At 32.0% G+C, this 23,162-nt stretch overlaps 2 protein-coding genes across 4 annotated transcripts; both read left to right on the top strand.

The window, feature by feature from the left end:
• The first annotated feature begins 969 nt into the window (after nt 1-969).
• On the top strand, nt 970-9,130 carry LOC18594628 (uncharacterized). Of its 3 annotated transcripts, none has more exons than XM_088807896.1 (5): nt 970-1,418; nt 1,838-2,165; nt 2,255-2,361; nt 2,467-2,514; nt 8,654-9,130. In XM_088807896.1, the coding sequence occupies exons 2-4, from the start codon at nt 1,929-1,931 to the stop codon at nt 2,510-2,512; spliced, it is 390 nt and encodes a 129-aa protein (XP_088664022.1). In that variant the 5' UTR covers nt 970-1,418; nt 1,838-1,928; the 3' UTR covers nt 2,513-2,514; nt 8,654-9,130. The 3 variants fall into 3 exon arrangements, with proteins under 3 accessions (XP_088664022.1, XP_088664023.1, XP_088664021.1); XM_088807897.1 differs by having other exon boundaries at nt 2,255-2,357; XM_088807895.1 differs by lacking the exon at nt 2,467-2,514.
• Nucleotides 9,131-19,177: 10,047 nt separating this feature from the next.
• LOC148761669 (uncharacterized) lies at nt 19,178-20,019 on the top strand. Its single transcript, XM_088808684.1, has 3 exons — nt 19,178-19,456; nt 19,546-19,640; nt 19,701-20,019. The coding sequence occupies exons 1-3, from the start codon at nt 19,178-19,180 to the stop codon at nt 20,017-20,019; spliced, it is 693 nt and encodes a 230-aa protein (XP_088664810.1).
• Nucleotides 20,020-23,162: the final 3,143 nt, after the last annotated feature.

Genomic DNA, 23,162 nt, shown 5'->3' on the forward strand with positions numbered 1-23,162 from the left:
ACCTCTAGGTGTAACAAGCATTGTCAAAATATTGATGTAAATATATGAGATTTAATGTAACAAATCAATTAAGTCAAATAAACATAATTTTTTGAAAAATTAAACATTGAAATTTATATTTTTCAGTTTAAAGTATTTAACGATGTACAAATTTTAATTTATAAATGAATAATGATAAAGATAAAAATAATTATAATAAAAATTAGTTAACGTAAAACATTATAAAAGTGGAACATATATTGTTAAAATATTGACGTAAATATGTAAGATTTAACGTAACAAGTTAATAAATCAAATAAATATAATGTTTCAAAAAATTAAATATTTAAATTTATATTCTCGAGTTTAAAGTATTTAACGGCTTACAAATTTTAATTTATAAATGAATAATAGTAAGGATAAAAATAATTATAGTAAAAATTAGTTATTGAAAAAACATTATAAAGGTGGAACAAACATTGTTATAGTATTGACATGAATGTGTGAGATTTAACATAACAAGTTAAATAAATCAAATAAACATAATTTTTTGAAAAATTAACTATTTAAATTTAAATTCTTGAGTTTAAAGTATTTAATTGTTTACAAATTTTAATTTATAAATGAATAATAGTAAAGATAAAAGTAATTATAGTAAAAATTAGTAGTTAAAAAATCTTAACATAAATTTTTAAGAATTATCATAAAAATTATAAAGGTGGAATAAATATTGTTAAATTATTAATGTAAATGTATGCGATTTAATATAACAAATGATTGAAGTCAAAATAAATATAATTTTTGTTAAAATTAAAAATTTAAATTTATATTATCAAGCTAAAAGTATTTAACGGTTTATGAATTTTAATTTGTAAATAAATAATAACAAAGATAAAAATAATTATAATTAAAATAATTATTTATTAAATTTAATTTTTATTATAATATTTTTTGAAAATTTCTGAATAGTTAATATTTTTTATTTAAGGAATGGTTGGTTGTCGTTGAGCCTGTTGAAACTCTTAAATCTCTCTTTCGAAGGATTATGGAGGATTGGATACGTACGTCTCGTACAGGAATCCCAGCTACCGATAAAGCCAGATGGTGGAATCACATAAAAGATTTATTTACTAATATATTCCGAAATGTTATAAGTGCTTGTTGTACTGTCATTTGTGAAGAGAAGTTCATGAACCAAGGGCCCATTTACTTTAACAATTTAGAAAAATGTTTAATGATTTCTGTTGCTGATAAATGTGTGAAGCTTTTACCAGATTGGGGTGCAAAAAAGGGTAGAGGTATTAATATTGACAAGCTGCAACAACTTATGTCAAGTATAATTGGGCTTCCCTTTGAGTTGAATGATGTTGCAGCAGATGGTGATTTCAAATTGCCCAATGAGCTAGTCTCTTTTCTTCATAATCTGCCAACGATAACTTGTAAGTTAATTGTATCTTTGTTATAATTCATGGTTTCCATTTTTAAAGGATGTCATCTTGTGGTTTGTTTGTGTATTTGCATATCTTGTTTTTGGTTGTTTTTTTTTTGGTTTCATTTGTGCTTTTATCTTATGATTTCATTGAAAAGGGACATCATATTAGGGTTAACCTCCGTAATAATTAATGATTTTATTACTCTACAAAGAAAAGAAGTAGTTGCTACTTGATTTTTTAGCTAACTAACTATTGTAGTAATTGAATCTTAATCTTTGAAAGCATGTGTAGTAGACAAGATTTGCTGGTTATCCTGTTTTCCCTTTTTTATTAACCTCCAATAAGAAAATCAAGTTTTAACATATTTTGTAATACGATAAATAACCTAAATAAATTTCATGACTTTTCTCTGTCCCCAACATCAGGAAATATGTGGGTTTGAAGTTTCTACTTGATGCTCTATACTTTTGGAGTGGCAACAAGAGGTACAGATTTATTGAAAATCTGTATGACCTCATGAAGAGAGATGTGATTCAAAGGAAGCTTCTCAATGACAAATTGAAATGTAGGCATGACGAAGCTAGATGGGTAAAAAATATTGCACAATATGCGGTGCTTTGGGGGATATATAAATATGCTGGATCATCAGGTGTAGCTCCTGCAAAGTATGAATTGGATATCGATGTTGTACGGTTTTCGTCCAATGTTTACCGCCATTATAATGATGAGCAATATAAAAAGCTGCGAACTAAGGTATACTTTGGCTATTGTTTTTTTTTTTAAGGAAGATATTGGATTTTTCTTGTAACTAATCAGTTTTAATTAAATTGTATATTGTGTAGGCTTTGGAAAGAGTTAAAATTGAGGATGAGTTGAGAGCTGCTATCCCAAATTTGTATGTCAACCTTTCTGAAGCTCTTTTGTTGTATGCAAAATCCAATCGTGGCAAGTAAGCAATTTATAATTTATATAATAATCATGAAGTTTCTTTTTTTAGTTCAATTCATATTAAACAAACAATTTTTCTTTTCTTTTCTTTTTTTTTTTTATGTAGGCGAGAAGCAATTTTTGAGAAAGCATTAAGTTCGAAATATTTGTAAATGTAAGTTGCTTATCGTTATAAAAACTTTGGTAAACACTTTATATGTAAACCATTCGTGTTATGATTGAACCAATATTTTTAAGGTTTTGTTTTGTCATACCAGTTTTGTTGGGAAATTACGGAATTGTCTCTAAAGAATTGCCCAAGATCTAACCCAATCAATAGAATAAAGAAAGAAAGAAATCAAGCACACCCACAAGAACACAAGAATTTACGTGGTTCGGTCTTTTGATGACCTACGTCCACGGGCACAACAACAGAAAAAAATTCACTAAGAGAAAAATCAGGAGATTACAAGAATAATCTCAAACTCATAACCCTTATCCCACGTACACCTAAACACTCTCTCTAAATCTAGGTGATCATTATTCTTTAACCCATAGGGTCCTTTTATAGTGCCAAATACAATAATCTTATCCTAATATAATTAGAAATCTTATCCTAATAGAATTAGGAATTGTTATTCTAATCTAACTAGATTTAAAGACTATTTTATAAGGTATACTAATTTAATTAGAATTAAACAATCCTAATTAAATCACAATTCAAGACTATCCTAACAAATCTCCACCTTAGGCTTGAATTCACCAAGCTCCACCTTACGAACCAATCTCTGTCGACACCGCCACTGCCCCAATGAGCCTCAAGCACTACGAACACCGATCAAGTCCAAGCAATGCTTGAACTTTATCCCAGAAACTGACTTAGTTAGTATATCTGCCGAATTTTCATCTGTAGCTATTTTCTTTACTACAATCTCACATCTAGATTCTTGTCCAAAACAAAGATCACTAACCAAGTCTCGAAGCCATAAGGCCTCCTTCATAGTCTCGGTCACAGTCATATATTTAACTTCAGTTGTAAACAAAGCAGCTACTACTTTCCAACTGATCGCAGACCCTGAGAGAGTGAACACATACCCCATTCGAGATCTTTTACTATCTAGATCACCAGCAAAATCTGATTTGGAGAAGCCAACCACATTACGACTAATGTTTGCACCTCCTTCACACACTAAGCCAACTTCAATAGTAACTTTAGGTGTTTTCACAAACTCCCATGTTTGATCCCAGTGTAGAGACTCAATCTTCTTAGAAGACTCGACATATATAATTTTCTCATGATAAAAGTAAGGCTCATCAATCTCTACTTCCACAAATAAAACATAAGAATCAAAATCACCATCAATACAAGTAATGCTTCGTTGAGATACCAATTCTTGTACCTCTTGCAATTCTTTCTGGATTTCACTATCATCTCGCACTGTCACAAGAGCATTGATTTCAAGCTCCACCTGCTTGCCAACTTCTTGGTCTGATGTGTTTGCAATTCTAGACTTTATCCCACAAAGTAATGCAGACTTGTCAAAGGTAACATCCCGACTCACCATAAACTTGGGGAACTTACAATCAGTACACCACAACCAATAACCCTTCACCCCATATGCATAGCCTAGGAATATGCACTCTGTCGTCCTCAACTCAAGTTTACCATCACTCACATGAACATGAACAGGACAACCAAATACTCTCAATATAAAATAATCAGCGGGCTTACCAGACCAAACTTCCTTGGGAGTCTTAAATTCAATTGCAGTTGATGGAGACCGATTTACCAAGTAGCAAGCCATGTTGATAATTTCTGTCCAAAATACTTTGGTTAGGCCAACATTTGAGAACACGTATTTTGCTCTCTCCGAAAGTGTTTACTTCATCCATTCTATAATATCGTTTTGATATGGTGTTTTGTCGACAGTGCGATGTCTAACGATTTTCTCATTCTTGTAGAATAGACCAAACTCACCTTTGCAAAATTTCAAACCTTTGTTTGTTCGAAAGCTCTCGATCCTTTTCTTAGTTTGCTTCTCGATCAATACCTTCCAATGCAAAAAGGTGGTTAACACTTCACTCATAGCCTTTAGAAGATACGTCCACACCTTTCTTGAAAAATCATCAATAAAGATCCACATGTATAATGATCCACCTTTTGATACCACCGGAGAAGGATCCCACAAATCTAAATAGATGTAGTTTACTGTACTCCTGGTTTGATGAGTTTTAGTGCTAAATTTCACTCTATGTTGCTCACAGAAATCTAGCTTTCCACTCTTTTGACCACACAACAAACTACGCTTACTTAGTTTTCTAATCCCTCTCTCGCTCATATGACCAAATCTCATATTCCATAAACGTGTTACATCATCTTCAGGATCATTAGATGAGACCACAGAAACAGTTTCAATGACCGTGTTTCCCATTAGACAATAAAGGTCACCGGATAACTTGCCCTTCATGATAGTTAAGGCTCCTTTAGATACATTCAAGACACCATCTTGGCCACTATATTTGTAGCCCTTCTTATCTAACAAACTCAAGGATATTAAATTCTTTTTCATGTCAGGGACATGTTTTACCTCAAGTGTTCTTACCATACCATCAAACATCTTGATTCGAATTGTGCCAATCCCAACAACTGAGAGAGAGAAATCATCTCCTAATTGTACAGTGCCCATATCAACAGATTGATAAGTTATAAACCAATCACGCCTAGGACATATATGAAAGCAACAAGCCGAATCCAAGATCCATGTATCCATCAGGTTACAATTAGTAATTGCAAAAACATTATCAGTTTCCTCAAAAGTATCAAAGTCATCTCCAACCACGTTTGCAGTATTCTCAGACTTATTGAACTTTTCATCATCCTTGAATTTGGTACAGTCTTGACGAAAATGCCCTTTCTGACCACAATTCCAGCAAGTTTTCCCTTTTGCTCTAGATTTACCTTTTCTGTCTAAGCCTTTCTCTTTACCTCTACCTCTATTTACAACCAAACCTTCTGCTTGATTTTCATTCCGAATACCACCAACTTTCTTCTTTAACTCCTTGGAATTTAAAGATGCCCTTACATCCTCGAAAGTGAGAGTGTCTCGGTCGTATAGTATAGTATCCACGAAATTTTCATACGATGGAGGCAAAGAACATAAAAGAATTAGGACTAAGTCTTCATCCTCAATTTTAACATCGATATTCTTTAAATCAAGAATAACTCTATTAAATTCATCAATGTGGGTATTAACGGACGTACCTTCACTCATCTTGAGAGTATACAATCGTTGCTTCATATAAAGCCGATTCGTCAGGGACTTGGTCATATAAATACTTTCGAGTTTAAACCACACTGCAGCAGCAGATTCTTCATCCGTGACTTCTCTTAGCACCTCATCAGACAAAGCAAGGAGAATAGCACTATGTGCTTTTTCCATAAGGTCATCTTTCTCACCATCAGATAAATTTGAGGGAAGATGTTCTTTTCCCTTCAGTGCCTTCAACAGTCCTTGTTGCACTAGCAATGCGCGCATCTTAACACGCCACAGGCTGAAATCGTTTCTTCCATTAAACTTTTCAATCTCATACTTGGTCGACGAAGTTGCCATAGCGAGATTCAGATTGACCCAAGACCTTGAAGCTCTGATACCAGTTTGTTGGGAAATTGCGGAATTGTCTCTAAAGAATTGCCCAAGATCTAACCCAATCAATAGAATAAAGAAAGAAAGAAATCAAGCACACCCACAAGAACACAAGAATTTACGTGGTTCGGTCTTTTGATGACCTACGTCCACGGGCACAACAACAGAGAAAAATTCACTAAGAGAAAAATCAGGAGATTACAAGAACAATCTCAAACTCATAAACCTTATCCCACGTACACCTAAATCACTCTCTCTAAATCTAGGTGATTATTATTCTTTAACCCATAGGGTCCTTTTATAGTGCCAAATACAATAATCTTATCCTAATATAATTAGGAATCTTATCCTAATAGAATTAGGAATTGTTATTCTAATCTAACTAGATTTAAAGACTATTTTATAAGGTATATTAATTTAATTAGAATTAAACAATCCTAATTAAATCACAATTCAAGACTATCCTAACAAGTTTTGTAATATCAAACTAAATTTTTTCCTGTACAGATTATTATTGATGTATTTGTGCTTGCTTAAGGAAGAGGGTTTAACATAGTCTTTTTTAGTTTTATTAAGTATTTACCCTCATAATATTCTGCTCCCGTGAATGGCTTGTTAGTGGCAATCTGTTTATGCAAGTGCACCTTAGTGGTTGTCATTGTAATATTATCATTTGTGTTTGACTTCTTATAGGTTGTATTTTGATATTAAACTTTTATGGTTTTGCTTACTTTCTGTTATGTGTTAAATGTTGTATTCTTTCAAGGAACCTTTACAAACACCCAGAAAAAATTACAAGAAAATAATTCTTTTATTGTTCTAATGGTTACATTTTCTGAAAAATCTTAGTCATTTTTCTTCTGTAGATGTTCTCATTTTTTCCTGCTATATTTTCATGATATCATGGGAATTTTACATTTTTAGGCACTTTTTGTATTACTATTCTCTGTTCATTATGCATTTCAACCCTTGTAAATTGTTCTTATTTGGATTTGTTTATCATCACTTCTTTGCTATAGCTCTGCTTTCATGTATTAGAGCAATTGCGAATGATCCGGAAACATTACTTGAGACAAGCATACTCTTGCCATTAAGTTGAAGAAGCTTTATTGATATTTTGTGCTTCTGCTGAACATTCCTTTAATACTCGCTGTGTATCATCCCGAATATCTTTGGTGATTGTTTATTTATAGTTATCCACACAAGGAGAATTACTAAAGTGAAGCATACCATAAGTTGCTTAGGGGCTATCTTTTGTGGATATGCACATGAGTGCCAAACTGTCAAGAGTTGATACAGAGTGGCAGATGAGGCATGTTCAAAAGATTAAGAAACAAGAATATGCCTATACTCTTAGTATAAATAATTTAATATTGACCTTAGCATTGCATATGAAATGCAAACAATGTATGAAATATATGTGTGTGTGTGTGTTTTCATGCTCTGTACATCCTTTCACAATACGTAGTTGTGGTAACAGTGCCAATAAGTAGTGATCAACTCTTTCCTTTTGTAATGGGACCTGAAATTTGTTTTCTCAGCCTATTGTTTTTCACCCTTTTTCAGCCTTATATTAAAGATATATTATACTTTCACCATACTCTGTTTATCATATTAACATATGAAACATGTAACATCAATTCAACCTTTTTTTTAAAAAAATATCAAAGACTAGAACAAGTCCTAAAAATAATTGGTTTTTTTTTTTCTAAAAATAAAAGTTTTCTTTTTTAAAATCTTTTTATTTTTTATTTTTCGAAATAAAAATATATTTTTTAAAATTTTGACTTTTATTTTTTTAATAATTTTGTTAAAGAATCAAGTTACGCCATTTGTCTGCCACATATCATTTACCCAAAGAGTGATGTGGCATTTAGTTGGCAAGGTGCATTCTGATTGCCCCTTGACAGATCATATTTTTTTAATGGAGTTAGAGGTTAGACCAGATTAGTAGCCAGAATGAAAGTTCAAGTATCAATTAAACATTTTTTTAGTACAGGTGAGGAATCAATTTAGACATTCTCCTAAACTATAAGAGCCAAATGTGACATTATCCTTAATATAAATGAAGGTTGTACATGCATTCTATACTTAATGAATGTCAATAATGATTTGATTTGATCAGTGTGAATTATTTTTGTTTTGGTGATATGTTATTTGCTGGTGCTCTGCTCTGCTCTTCCCTGTTTTTGTTTTCTGGCTGATGAGTTTGTTGAGATGTGTAGCTCTTGTTTTTGTTTGGTGATTATCGTTATACTTCAGATGCTTGTTTTTGTTTTTGATTACTGGGGAAAAAAAAATCTGACATAGTAAGTCTACCAATCTATGCAAAGAAACATAGCTTTAATGGCCTTGATACTATTTAAAGTTACTACATGCCTTTTACTTGTGGTGGTATCTTTTAAAATGTGTATTTGTGATGCATATTGTGCTTGGCTGATGTTGAATTTCAATTTAGCAACGCCCTTAGGGTAGTTTAAGGATGGAGTAAGTCTGTGATTTGCCTTGATATGGTTTTGGTGTGCACACTGATTAACTTGACCAATTAATGAGCAAAATCAAGAACAACTGTTCTAATAGGTGGCCCTTTTTTCTTTCACCATTGTCAAGTTTGATGTTAACTGTTGTTTAATTATTGATGCTTAAGTTGTTTTTTCTTTTTTTGGACAGTTTCTGCTTGGAATGGTTTACAGAATGCAGTGTATGGAAGGATGCAGAGTACTTGGCTCTTCTTCATAGTGTAGGCAGTTTTGTAAGAAGGAAATTGTTCATGTAGAATTCCTTGCCTACTATGGAACAGCTAAAATGGAGATTATGGTCCTTCGGAAACAACCTAGGAGTTTGATAATATATTTGCTAGTTGATGCAGAAATTTTTCTTTCCTGCATGCTTTGTGTTACGATTGTATAGTAACCATTCAAGTTCGACTTAACAGTTGTTACTCGTGTCGGAAAAGTGTACCAAAAAATAAATGTATAATTCCGGCTGTAAATCAATAAACAGAGGCTTGGAAATTGTGTTGTAAGTATTGTAATAATCTTTTTCCAGCATGATGGTATATAGTTATAGGCAAGCAGATTCTGATCATAAATGTTAGTGATGTATATTTTGTTTAATTAATTAATTTATAGTAATATGTATTGAACTGCTTGTCTTGTGATATAAAATTCATGTTTTACATTTTTGTTGTTATGCTGAATTTTCAGTATGCATTGAAAGAGGAAAAACCAAAGCGTAAGCATCCGTACTCCCTATCTACAAGGAGATATTCTTTTAGTTTAGGGTAGCATTCTTTTAACTCCGTTTAGGTTTTTTTTTTTCTTTTTTTTAATAAAAAGAAGATTTAGAAATATGTCATGGGCCAAGATAGCTAACGAAAGTACTGCATCCTCACTCAAGCGGTGATGATGATATGCATTGTTTAGTGCTTGGCAAAATCCCTAAGATAGCCCCAAAAGTCTCCTAGAATGCATGGGATAATAAAATCCCAAACGTAGCACCTAAGAAGTTGAACTCTGCCCCAGGGAACAAAAAACAGAGCAATCTGGGAAAAAAAGGAACAATCGTCGGTTAAGCAGTGTACGGGAGTCAAGGGTAAAAAGACAGTGGATTTGCGAAACAGGGAGAAGAATTTACAGCGGATTGAGAAAGAAAGAAGTGAGAAGAGCGGCGCCAAACACTCCCAAGGTGTCGAGATTAATCCTTTTGAAACACTGAACCAGTTTGCTGCGATTTCCATGGAGGAACAAGAAGTAGCGAATGAAACAGAGGATGATGTGGTAGTGGCTGTACAGATGAAAAACAAAGAGCAAAAAGCAAATTGAAATATGGCTACTGTCGATAACTTGAAGAAAAATGAATGCCCAACTGTTCAAAATTGTTTAGATGTTGATAGAATCGTTGCTGAGTTGAATAAGGGCACGGTTGAGTTTGAAAAAAATGCAAAACAATAAGAAGGAAAAATTCCAGATTACTTCAGATGCGGCTACTACTAAAAATTTGAATAAAAAATGAAAGGCAGAAAGTGCAGAATTTTTTGGAAGGTGGCAGACAGCATGATGAGGCGGAAAGTCAAGGTTTTGATGCTGATGATGTGTAGATTTATGGGCAAAAAAATCAGATTAATTTTTTAGATGATAACCTTCAGATATCTTCAAGTAATTTGGCCTTGACTACTCAATTGTCGGAGGAAGGACAGCTGCAGTGGGCTTTGGAGAATTCTTATAATGTTACATCGCACAGAAAAAAATAGAAAGTCTACAAAGGGAGACTAATCTCATACGCCTACTGTACATGGAGAACCTTCTTCAATGCCGAGGTCACAAGCAGGAGAAAACTTAACAGCAGAAAAGGAGGATTTAGAACTCCATCCTTCCACCCTGAGGCGTAGAAAATCTACAAATGATATTCCATATGTTCTTGAGAATTCTAGTTCATATTCAGATGAAGAGCACAGTGACACTGAGCAAAGAGTGAGACATTGCAGGTATACCTTCCAAGAATTTAATTCTCAATCCATATAATGATTAATTGTTTGATATGGAATGCCTAAGGCATGGCAGACAAAGTAGTTCTCAAGAGAGTCAGAAATATTGCAGCTGATGTATAAACTTAAGATGGTAGTTATCCTTGAACCAATGGTTGATTTTTCAAAATCCAATTCTTTCGATGCGTTTAGGGTTTGAGGGAGCTATATATAATTGTTCCAATAAGATTTGGATTTTCTAGACTCGTGATATTACTTGGGAGGTGTTGACAGATCAGGTGCAGGGCCTTCATGTGAGGTGACTACCCCATGGCTATCAAGACCCTTCCTTGCTTCAATCATTTATGCAAAATGCAAAAGGACAGAACGAAGAAACCTAGGGGACTGCTTAAAAAATATATCAACAGATTTAAAGGCTCTGTGGATTGTTGGTGGAGATTTTGATATTACTAGAGTGGTGCCTCGCTTCTCATGGGTGTGGATTTTTTTATTAAAAATAATTTTAAATTATATAATATTATAAATAAAAATAATAAAAGACACATAATTTTAAATTAAAAAACATTACAAATAATAGTAATAATAATAAATTAAAGATAAATATTTTAAAAAATCAATATTTTTAAAATATTTTCTGCTGTCTTATTAAGCTAAATTTTTTATTTAAATAATTTTTTAAAAAATATTTGATTTTTTATATCTTAATATATATTAATGTTGATATAATTATATTTTGTTAATTACATTATTTTAATAACCAAATAAAATTCATATTGTGAAAGTATAATATTTTAAAAGTAATTATTGATAAGTTACATAATTTATACAATAAAATTACTAAAATAAAATGAATATTTTTAAAAGTCAAAATAAAATGAATATTCATTACACTTGTTAAAATTTTTTAATTTTAATGATGAAATTTTCTAAACTATCTTCAATTTTAATTACTACTTTTATTATCTTATGTCTTTATAATTATTTAAAATTAATCCACCTTGTGAAAATAATTTTGGGATCGTGCAATAATTTTGATAAGTCATTATAAACTTTATTCAATTAATTGTTCATTTTTTATTATTTATCCAAAAAAAATATTTAACTTTTATTCTTATCCTAATTTCGTCAATTTAATTCATACATAAAAAAATTACAAATAAAAAAATAAATTGACTAAACCTGAATGAATCTGACCCACCTCTTCTTTATTTTTTTTATCCATCATAAAATAACATTATTTTAATTTTTATATAAAATTTTAACCTAATCATAATTGCCAACCCCTCTCTCTTTTCTTCATTTTTGCTCTCTTCTTTTTATTCCATTAGCAGCGGCATCCAACCCCTTTCTCTAAACCTTCTCTCCCTTACTCGATCCCAGGAGCCGTCACCCTCGTCGGCCTAAGCATTTATGACAGTGGTTCCCTTTTTCTTTCCCTTTTCTCTTTTCTTCTCTTCCCTTTCCTTCTGCCGCCAGTTTCCTCTCTTTCTAAAAATGCCTAACCTCCATTGTCTCCTCTTGCAATCTGGGTTTTCTTTTCGAAGTCTTGCCACATATTTAAAACCCCTTTCTTTAAGGTTGGGTGTGGAGGATTCTCCATTTTTTTTTGTTTGACTCACTCGTAGACAATTTGTCTTTTCTTTTGCAAAAGTCTGATATGATAAAGATCTAAAGCTACCAATTTGAAAACATGATCACTTGTAAGCTGCCACGTGGTAAAATAAGAAAATTGAAACTTGGCAAAATGAGGAAACCCAAAGTATGTACTAGACCCCATGCGTTGCACACTGGCCTCTTTCTACCTTTTTACGTTCTCTTTCTGCCTCTCTTTTTGCTTTCTTCAAGACCTTTTATCTTTTCTTCTATGACCTCCACTTGGCCAGAGGAAGAAGCTCTTTTGGGGGTTCTTTTTACTTTGTAATAGAATAGGTAGTGAGCAATGAAGAGCGGTTAAATGATTGCGCCCCAAAAAATGGATCCATGGAAGAATTTGCTACGATCCGGATGGGTTCTCTTCTTTATTCTATCAACATTATTGGAAAATCATCTCAATCGATTTAGTGGATGCAGTAATTGATTTTTTTTCATGGTGCTCCGCTTCCTACAGGGATTAATATTAGATAATCGAAGTAGGTTTATTAGTGGTAGATTAATTGCAGATAATATCATTTTTGCATGAGAGTTAATTAAATGTTTTTTGTGCGAGGAACCACACTGAACAAAGGACTACCTCATGTGTAAAAAGCTCATGGCCATCTGGATGGGTGAGGAGGATCTAGGCTATGAGAGTGATAACCAGTGCGTAAAAAGACTCAATGAGTGGTCACACTTGGGGAGTTTAATGTTACACATGGATAAGGAAAAAGACCAATATAATGGCAGAAAGTGTCGTCATCTGTGGCCAGGGGAGCCAAGGAGCGCATTAAAATTGGGCAGTGTCGTGTTGCACTTAGGAGAGCAACAAATAATGACGAAATGTCTTATGGTCTAAGAGAGACCAAAATCTGGCGACAGAACTGTCACAAACAAGTGTCAGGAAACCTGGCATGGAATCGTCTAGACCAAACAAGCACTCGTGTGTGATCAGGGGCGAAATTAATCAAATTTTATTAAAAAATTAAATACAATTAAATAAAAATAAAAAATTTTAAAAAATTAATATGTTAAATTCAATTAATAATAAAAATATTGATAATAGAAATATGAAACTAAATATAAAATTATAATTTGTAAAATATAAATAATTAAAAACGATATATAAGATTAATAATTTTTTCTTATATAATCAAAATTATTTAAATACTATATATTCAATAAAATTTTATTTTAACTAAATATAAAATGTAAAGCATATAAAAAAATATACTCAAGTTAATTTCTTTTTATATAATTAAGATTAATAAAAAAATGATACGTTGATAAAATTTTAAGTAACACGTAATATTACAACTTATATTTGAAAACTATATAATAATTTATTAATTTTTAAAAATTAAAATCATAAAAAATAAAATTTATGTAACATAAAAAAGAAGAACATGATAAGTAGAAGGTAGCTACCACATATTATATAACAAAAAAGAAAGAAAAAGAACATGGTTAATGGTTTGTAGAAATTTAAGAAAGAATATTTATAGAAACTTATAACTTATGAACAAATAGAATAAAAATAAAAAAATAAACATATATAAATTAAAAAAAATTTAAAATTGAGTGAGATAAGTGAAATTATTTTATTATTTTTTATTTATATTAATCATTAAATAAAATATTATTTTGAGGAAGCAAGTAATAGAATATATAAAAAATTTAAAATTTTAAAAATTTTTATATGTTATTAAAAAAATTTTAAAAGTTTTGGCCCCACCCATCACATAAGGAGGCTCCCTCTGCGTGTGACCAAAAGGTAAAGGTAAAGGAGAATTGGTCCACAACAAGTGCCTAGGAGACACTGCATTCTAAAGAAGTGTGAAAAAGCCAAAAGTGTACAAAATGAAGTTGTTCCACGCTAAGACGTGGAAGAGGACGATCGCGACATAACAATTCATCTTTCAATAATGAAGGCGTTACTGGATTGGGTGGGGGATGTCATGGCCTAAGAGTTCAGATTAGTCCAAGCCAATTAGCCCAACAGTTAGCAGTCCAAACAAAATAAGCAACCTAGGGAGGCAAGTAGCTTAAGCAAGCTAGATAACCAAATAGGTCACATAATAAGCCTAACTCACGTAGTGTAATTTGATTTGAACTCTTACATTTATTAATATATATTTAGGTTTAGATATAGATCTACTATATTTGAATAAAATTTAAATTTAATTTGAATATTATCTTTTCAAATTAAATCACTTATCTTATCTTATTCTTATCTTGTAACCTATTTTTACTTAACAAAGAGACGCCATCAATCTATAAATAGGCTTCTTCTCCTCATTTGTAGCACGTCTTAAAAAAATATAAAGCATTCTATTTCTTATAAACTCTCTTTCTTTTTCATTGGTTTCTGTTATTTTGTAGATTTTAAAACATACTTACATTTTACTTTCAAAGTTTTAGGTCACATGAGGTTGAACTTAAATTTTGACACATGACATATAACACTATTGCTATAACAATTAAAGTATAAAACTTTTCTTTATAAATAAAAATTAAAATTTCATTAAACTATGAAAGGAAAACCCTGCATGCATTACATGTGAAAAGAAAGGTATCCACGAATCAAACTATTTGTTCAAGCTCATGACTTACATTTTCATTAAATTTTAATTCTAAAATATAAAATAAGATTTTATTAATTTAATAATAAAATAATAATAATAATTAAATAGACTAATCCAACCAAACTCAAGCTTGGTTTTGGAAAAAGAAAACCAAAGCTGACCTAACCTTTGGATGCCTCTATGTTTAAATAAAAGTACAACTAATCCTTCTGTCAATATAACTATTAAAAAATTATACTTTTCAAAAAAAAATATAACTATTAAAAACCAACATGTTAACTTATAATTATCGTAAATGTGCTGTAATTTTAACCGGTAAAATACATGACAATCTATGTTTAAATTGCAATTAAATAATTATTATAACATCCCCATCAACTTGCTTTTCGACCTTGGAGTTTTGTTCGTTTGTTATATTTATGGGAAACTAATTTCCCTAATATATAAATAGTGTTTCTCCTTTGTTGACCGACGCCTAATCAATCAATTTCTGTTAATCGTGTCGTTGACATCATGAGTACTATTTCAAATTGAATCATACTTCACTTACCCTATTGTCTAACTTTGCAACCAAACCCATATTGTTTCCTATTTTTACTTCAAGAACCAAGCTAAAATTTCATCATTTTATAGATATTAAAGGTATAATTAAGGCACTCGAGTATTTAATTTAGTAGTAGGTGATATATTTTTTATTCAAAAAATTTGAGTTCTAACCCTACTTTATCAAATCAAATTAAAAAACAGTAAGCTTTTGAATATTTGTTATATAAAAGAAGATTTTAAAATTTTATTAAAATAAGCAATAATTAAGATACAACACTAATGAAAACATATTTATCTTATATAGATAATAAAATGGCATAATAACAAAATAAACCCAAGAACTATGATAAAATTTTCACTTAAAAGCCTTACTCTTTATTTGTATCAATTGATTAGACGGACTGTCTCCTTAAAATATAGTCCATGGTTGCATTAAAAATTACACATGGTCCTTAGTTATATAAATCCAGGATATCTACATGGTGGAATTGTATGCACACGTGGATTTGCAAGAAGGAATTAATAAACATCTAAAGACAGACTTTGATACCAGGAGGGGGTGATTGTCCTGTTATCTCTGTAAACCTTGGGGAAACTATGTTTTTGCCTGATGCAACCACTCCCTTAAAATGACCAAGATTCCGTCCATCCATCCAAACCCTTCAACAACCATAACTTGTCGTGTTGTATCCATTCAAACTTCCCGACACCCACATTAAACTTACTTTCTACTCCTGAGGAACAGATAAAAATAGAGAGCAAGCAGTTGTCTCTCTAATTTCAAAGTTTTCCAACCAATGCCAGTTGTAAATATTATAATGGTAACAAAATTCCACTTAACTGCTAACTTTTTCTTCTTTTATAGGAAAATCCTGCAAAGTATTGCAATTAAATATAAAAGAAATCATTTTTGCTCTCAAACCGGCAGCAAATAATAAAATTATAAAGACGGGTAGTCAAATCTTATAAAAAAATAAAAGGAACCGTATCTGAGACATGCCGCCTCCCGCACCTCTGGCAGAGTGAAAAAGCAGCACAGAATTTCCATTCCTTGCCAGAGTGGCGGCACAAACAGCACCCGAAATTGGCAATTTAAAATTTTCAATGTTATTAAAGAATGAAAAAAAAAAACCCCATAAATTGTGAATATTGAATATATAGAGATGAGAAAACGTGGGTTATTGTTAGGATTCATTTGTTTTGTAATAAAATATTTTGTAAAAAATATTTTTAAAATTTATACTTGTTTAAAAAATAAAAAATTAATTTTAAATATAAACTATTTTACAAGTCAATAAAATTAATCACAAAAAATATTTTATGCCCTTAAAAGGAGTAAGACATATTTCAAAAAATAAAAAAAATATTTTTATATTAAGTTTATGAGTATAAACTTGATAAATATTAATATTTAATTTAAAATATTAATTTTTAATTTTTTAAAAAATAATTTAAAATATTAATATTTAAATTATACAACACTATTAAAATTAAAAAATATTTTTTGAATGAAACCATTCAATACAATTAAAGTTTTTATTTATAAATGGAATAAATCTTACTAATAATTATAATAAAAAATATTTCAAAGATCATCATTTGATGAATATACATTTATAATAGGTTTAAATCTTACTAAAAATTATAATAAAAAATATTTCAATGATTGTCATTTAATGAATATATATTTATAAATATAGGTTTTGGATATCTTACATAATTGATGAATATTTATATTTTTAAAATTATGATAAAAAAGTGATAACATGAAATTTTTTTTAAAAATTAGAATTTATTTTCATTATAGTTCAAGTACCACAATATTGTTTTAGTTCAAGTGAGGTATCACATTAGACATTTTCCTAAACTATAAGCCAAATGTGACATTATCCCTTATATAAATGAAGGCTGTACTGTTTTGGACTGTCTGGGATAACGATGTTAACTAAAATTTTAAAAATTGAAAAATATTAAAAAAATTTTAGATTAGAAAATTTTTAAAATTTAGTTTTTGATAAAAAGTGAATATGAACATTTAATTTGAAACAAAAAAAAAGTACAGCATATTACTCTCGGGCATCAAACGATTGGAGGATGTATTAGCTTCGTTTGAGCACACAATTAAGCCATAACATGATCATGTTAAGTGGATCTTTCTGTGTATTAGCTTAAAGGTTGTCTTTCTTTTCCCTTAATTACTAGCTTACCTATTTGATGAAAATGAAAAATAAAAAAGAATTCCAACTGGTTTAGTATGATCTGATTAGCTTAATTGTGTAAGACAATGTCAAACGTTTTTTATTAGAAAAAAAGTGGATTAAATGTCCTTAAATACACGAAAAAGAAATGCATAAATGAAATGTGACATGCATGTATGTTCATAGTAAGAAGCTTGTACTTTTATTTATTTTATTTCTAGTAAGTGAATGACTGCCAAAGAATCTTGCTCAGAAAGAGTTGGTTCTTAAGAGGACCAAGCTTGTTGGCTTCCAACTTTAATTGATGGTATGAAGAAGTGTACCTTAATTTGGCAGACTCTGCACTCCTGTAACTTGTTCTTTGGACCCATTGACTGCATTGAAGACTTGCAATCTCTCACTCACAATTCAGCTTACGGTCACTGGGACTATGATAGTATTTATAGATTAGGGAATCTATCCTATAAGCCCTAGTACCTTGTCTAGTCATTTCTCGGTTCACTTTCTTTTTATTTGTTAAACAAGTGATCAATAGGCCGAGTCTAGTTCGGTCTACTGGGTTGCTTTTTTATAAGATAAGATCTGTTTCTTTATATATTATTTGATAATGGTTAACGTCAATAAATTACACAACAGTTAACATCAAACTTGATAATGGTGAAAGAAAAAAAAAGGCCACCTATAAGAGCACTTGTTCTTGATTTTGCTCCTTAATAAATGTTCATTTGATACTAAACACATCAAAGGTGAAAAGAACTACGTTGTTGATCTCCTTATCAAACCTCCATAAATTCCAAAAATCATCCTCTTCATCTAAATCCATTCCTATTAACCCTAATTTTCACCCAAGATATGCTTCTGAAGTCCTTCAACTTTTCCTGAATGGTTGTTGAAAAGTGATCTGAAACTGGTTGAAGAAACTGGTTGAAAGAAGTCAAAGCAGATGGAAGCAGCTGGGAGCTGAGTAGGAAGCAACGGCTAGTTGGAGAGGCCAAAACCTTATCGTTTCACATTTATTAACCAAGAAGTGTGAAACGCATAAAGAGAAGCCATTTTGTGTTAATGTTTCTATTCTTTAGTTTATGTACGACTTGTTTTCCTGTCGTTTTAGTTTCTTGGTTCTAAACAACTTGTAAGCTTGTCCTTTTATTCATATTCTTTAAATGTTTGTTTTGACCGTCGTGTTGGTCGGCTGAATCTGTTAAGGGTCGACTGAAAGTTTGTTTTGTGTAATTCCCGAGGCTACATCTTAGCTGAGGGTAGTTTGATTTGAATTCAAAAATTACTTGTATAAATATTGAGCTAAAAATGAAAAATAGTAGTACGGTTCAATATTAAAAATCTTTCTTCTTCATTTTCTCTATTCTCTATTTCTCTAGTATTTCTTGCTCTGTCAATCCTCCGTTTCTCTACATGGTATCAGAGCTAAATTCTTGAGGCACCTGTGATTTTGTGTTTTGCTATTGTGATTGCTTTGTCAATATTGAAGATGGCTACTACAAGCTTCAATGCTACAGCTCCACCGGTTTTCTCTGGAGTAAACTATCATTTCTGGGCGATTAAAATGAGATCGTATCTTAAAGCATTTGATCTCTAGGATGTGGTTGAGACTGGAGAGGTTCCAGCACAAAGACATGCCAATCCTACACTAGCTCAGATTAAACAGCACAGTGAGTAGGTGGCTAAGAGATATAAAGCTCTTATTTGCCTTCAATCAGTAGTTTCAAAGATAATTTTTGCGAAGATCATGAATTATGAAGATCCAAAGCTAGTATGGGATAGTCTGAAGGAGGAGTATCAAGGTAGTGATAGAACCAGAGCAATGAGAGTATTGAATATTTCCAGACAGTTTGAGACTATTCAGGAGTATACTGATAAGCTAATTAATCTTGTGAATCAGCTTAGGCAGTTAGGAGAGGAGGTCAGTGATAAACTAATCGTGAATAAGATCCTAGTGAGTATTCCAGAGAGATTTGAAGCCAAAATATCATTTCTGGAAGACTCCAAGGATTTAACAAAGATCACTGTAAATGAGCTGTTAAGTGTTTTGCTTGCTTTAGAGCAAAGAAGAGCATTCTGGAAGAATGAAGCCTTGAAACTGCTTTGGTTGCAAAGGCCAAAGGCTTAAAGGTGAAAGAGGAGAGTGCAAAGAAGCTCAAAGGCAAAGGAAATAATTCTGTTGAAGGAAAGCAAGGGAAGAAGCAGGAGAAGTTCTCTCCATGTACTCATTGTAAGAAAACTAATCACACTCCTAAGTACTGATGGTTTAGGCCTAATGTGAAGTGCAGACTATGTGATCAGCTTGGTCATGTTCAAAAGGTCTATAAATTCAAGAAAGGCAATGAAGAAAAAGCAATAGTGGCTGAGCAGACTAAGGAAGTTGATGAAGTGTTGTTCATGGCTAACTTAGAAGCTGAGTCGATTAAGAAGAATGTTTGGTTATTAAACAGTGGATGTTCACATCATCTCACTAGCAATGAGGAATTGTTTTCAGAAATTGATCAGAGTTTTGTAGCTCAGATCAAGATCGGGAATGGAGTCTTTTTGAAAATACTTGGGAGAGGAACTGTTGCTATTGAGACACTATAAGGTACAAAATATATTTCTGATGTATATTTGGTTCCTGAGTCAGATCAAAATTTTCTTAGTGTTGGTCAGTTAGCAAAGAAACATTATGCATTGCTGTTCAAGAATGATGTATGCATTATTTTGATCCTTTTGGTGATGAATTGTTGACTGTCAAAATGAAAAATAATTGCTATCCTTTAACTCTGAAGAATGTTGAACATGCTGCTTTTGCGAGTGAGGATAATGTGGCTAAATTATGGCATAAAAGGTTAGGCCATGTGAATTATAATTCACTTATGAGGTTGGCTGATGATAAAATAGTTGAAGGCCTACCTGGTTTTGGCAAAGTAGAAAAGCTATGTCAAATTTGTCAGCTTGGAAAGCAAAGCAGAAGACTTTATCCTAAGCACAGAAGCTGGTTTACAAAACAAAAACTTGAGCTAGTGCATACTGATTTGTGTGGTCCTATGAGAATGCCTTCTTTAAGTCACAGCAGATACTATATAGTATTCATAAAAGATTTGACAAAGTTTAGTTGGGTTTATTTTTTGAAAGTGAAGTCAAAAGCATTGAGTAAGTTTTTGAAGTTTAAGGCTTAGGTAAAAAAATTTTCTGAGAAAAGGATCAAGATACTTAAAACTGATAATGGCTTTGAGTATACGGCTTTTGTGTCACGACCCAAATTTCGGGCCATGACCGGCGCATGGGCCCAATGGACATAGTCCACTAAGCCCAAGCAAGCCTATCGAATTATTCTACTCCTTATTCCATCAAATATTGCTAAGTCACGAATTATAACTTTAAATCAAAATAGTAATAGACATTTCCAACTCGTATTGGCATTACTCATTTAAAATATACATACATCGTCTACAACATGTGTCTTAATAATTTACATCAAGTTTGTCTATACATCTCAAAAAGAAGACTCGATTTCCAGGGAAAGACTCAGACGAATGTACAACTACTGAATGTCGAGACACCTACCAAAATATGTGTACAAGTCTATAAGGACACCTCGTCCTAGTTACCAGCTGCCTCGTGATCTGAAAACATGAAGTTGAAAATGGTGAGTATAAACCCAATGAGTGAACAAGAAAGGGAACAAGCATACCGTAAGGAATCTTTAATGAAATCATGATGCATTCTTTTTCAAAACAATGCAATTTGTTTCTATTCTTACTAAAAACCCCTCATCAAGCCCTTAATTGATTGATTATTTGAAAATCATGAATCCATACACAACGAACCATTTGAAGAATGAAAGCTTCAATGATACGTAAGCAAGTCAAATATGACAACGAATCTTCGCTGCAGCGAGAATGAGTTTTCGTTGCAGCGACGTTGGGATTAAGTTATTAGCCGAACGAGAGTTTCTCAACTGACCGAGGATTTCTCACTAAACCTCTTCCCTTTAAACTTAACTCATTTAATCCTTAAAGTGAGAAGTCCATGCTCTGATATGGTAGTAAAGAAGTGAAAGATAGGGCAGCAATTGGATAAGATAGGAGACCAAAACAGAAGGTTTTTTGCTGCAGCGAGATTTTTTCTAGCTGCAGCAAAATTGTAACTCAGAAACAGAAGGTTTCTCACTGCAGCAAAATTCTTTCTCGCTGCAGTGAAATTTAACTAATGAAACAGAGAGTTTTTCGCTGCAGTGAGATTCCTTTTTCTCTGTAGTGAGAGGCTACGGTGACTATCTCGCTGTAGCGAAATACATTCTCGCTGCAGCGAGAACCAGTTCTGGTGAAGGTTCTTAAACCCGAGAGTTTCTCGCTGCAGCGAGAATGAAGTTCGCTGTAGCGAAAACAGAACAACAAGAGAAAAGTTTCGCCTCACCCAACAAAAAGGCCATCCTGCTAAGCCAATAAAATCAACATACAGCCCATGAAAATTTCCAAAGTGCAGTGTATCAAATTTCTCATATATATCAATCATATATCACATTCATAAGTTTTCATTTCATAAGTCTAGATATGCATAATTACATAGATAAACATCAACATCATCATAAACACACTCGGCTCATGTACATCCCCCCACATCGTGCACATAGCCGACACCATCGTGTGCATCCCCCCACATCGTGCACAATCAGTGCCATCGTGTACATCCCCCCACATCGTGCACACACAGAGTTATAGTCATTATACACAATATCATTCATCATGCACAACACACACATTTATATATCATCATACTACAATAGTGCATGAATCCATAGCAATCACATATCACCACATAAAACCATTTTGCAAAAGCTTGTTCCCAAGGCACTTGTCTTTATAAAAAACTTGATAATTCATTCAAATGGGTGGCAAACACATTATTTTACCCAAAACAAGTTTTGAAGGCAGTCCACTCACCAATTGATTGTAGAGCCTTTAAATGACTCCAATTCCCCTAATTGTCCAAATGAGATGATGGGGCTTCTTTAGAACCTAGGATCACATTAGCATAAGTAATAGGTTAATTTACACACTATGAGCCTTAAAAGCTATCTCTTAACTAGCTTCCAATTGCCACATTAAATGGCTATCTATGTTCACTATCTTAATCACTAAAAAGTAATGAACATAGTCAACAACAAAACAACTCATAAATCTCAATTACTAGCCATTTTCTGTAGCTAAAAATTGAGCTTAGTTAATCACTTACCCTAGGGCTCATTTGTAGTCAAATTCTCTCTCAATAGCTTCCAAATAAATGGTGTAATTCTCTCTTTCTCTCTCTAAAATGTCCAACTAGTGAGAGAAAGTATGAAAACCAGATTTTTGAAGGGTTTTAAAGTGAGAGGATGAAAGAGCATAAGGGTTTATGGAAGAGTACACCAAAAGCATGAAAATTGGAGCTAGAGAGAGAAAGTTATGGAAGCTTGAAGAAAACTCCCATGGAAGAATTGAAGAAACGTGAGAGAGAAGAACGGAAGAAGAAGACAGCTGCTGGAAATTTCAAGAAGCTGCTGGAATTTCAAGATATTTATAAGCCAATTTTATCCATTCTCTTAAAATTACCAATTTGCCCGTCCACCAATTTACTTATTCTCCTCCAATCTTTTATGCAATCTTTTTGCTCTTTTAACACTGGGACAATATCCATAATGGTCTAGACATGTTTGGGTTTATAAAAACTTAAAATTTTAACCCGAGGTGAAAAATGATCAT

This window comes from Theobroma cacao, chromosome 7 (assembly GCF_053813885.1).
Source record: "Theobroma cacao isolate CCN51 chromosome 7, ASM5381388v1, whole genome shotgun sequence".
Lineage (NCBI taxonomy): Eukaryota > Viridiplantae > Streptophyta > Magnoliopsida > Malvales > Malvaceae > Theobroma > Theobroma cacao.

Coding starts and splice junctions, on each gene's coding strand:
- LOC18594628 (XM_088807895.1), top strand. CDS start 1,929: ATGAAGAGAGATGTGATTCAAAGGAAGCTTCTCAATGACAAATTGAAA. Junction 2,166..2,254: donor ATAAAAAGCTGCGAACTAAG/GTATACTTTGGC, acceptor TATATTGTGTAG/GCTTTGGAAAGAGTTAAAAT. Junction 2,362..8,653: donor GCAAAATCCAATCGTGGCAA/GTAAGCAATTTA, acceptor TTTTTTGGACAG/TTTCTGCTTGGAATGGTTTA.
- LOC148761669 (XM_088808684.1), top strand. CDS start 19,178: ATGAATTATGAAGATCCAAAGCTAGTATGGGATAGTCTGAAGGAGGAG. Junction 19,457..19,545: donor AGGATTTAACAAAGATCACT/GTAAATGAGCTG, acceptor TTGGTTGCAAAG/GCCAAAGGCTTAAAGGTGAA. Junction 19,641..19,700: donor CAAGGGAAGAAGCAGGAGAA/GTTCTCTCCATG, acceptor CTGATGGTTTAG/GCCTAATGTGAAGTGCAGAC.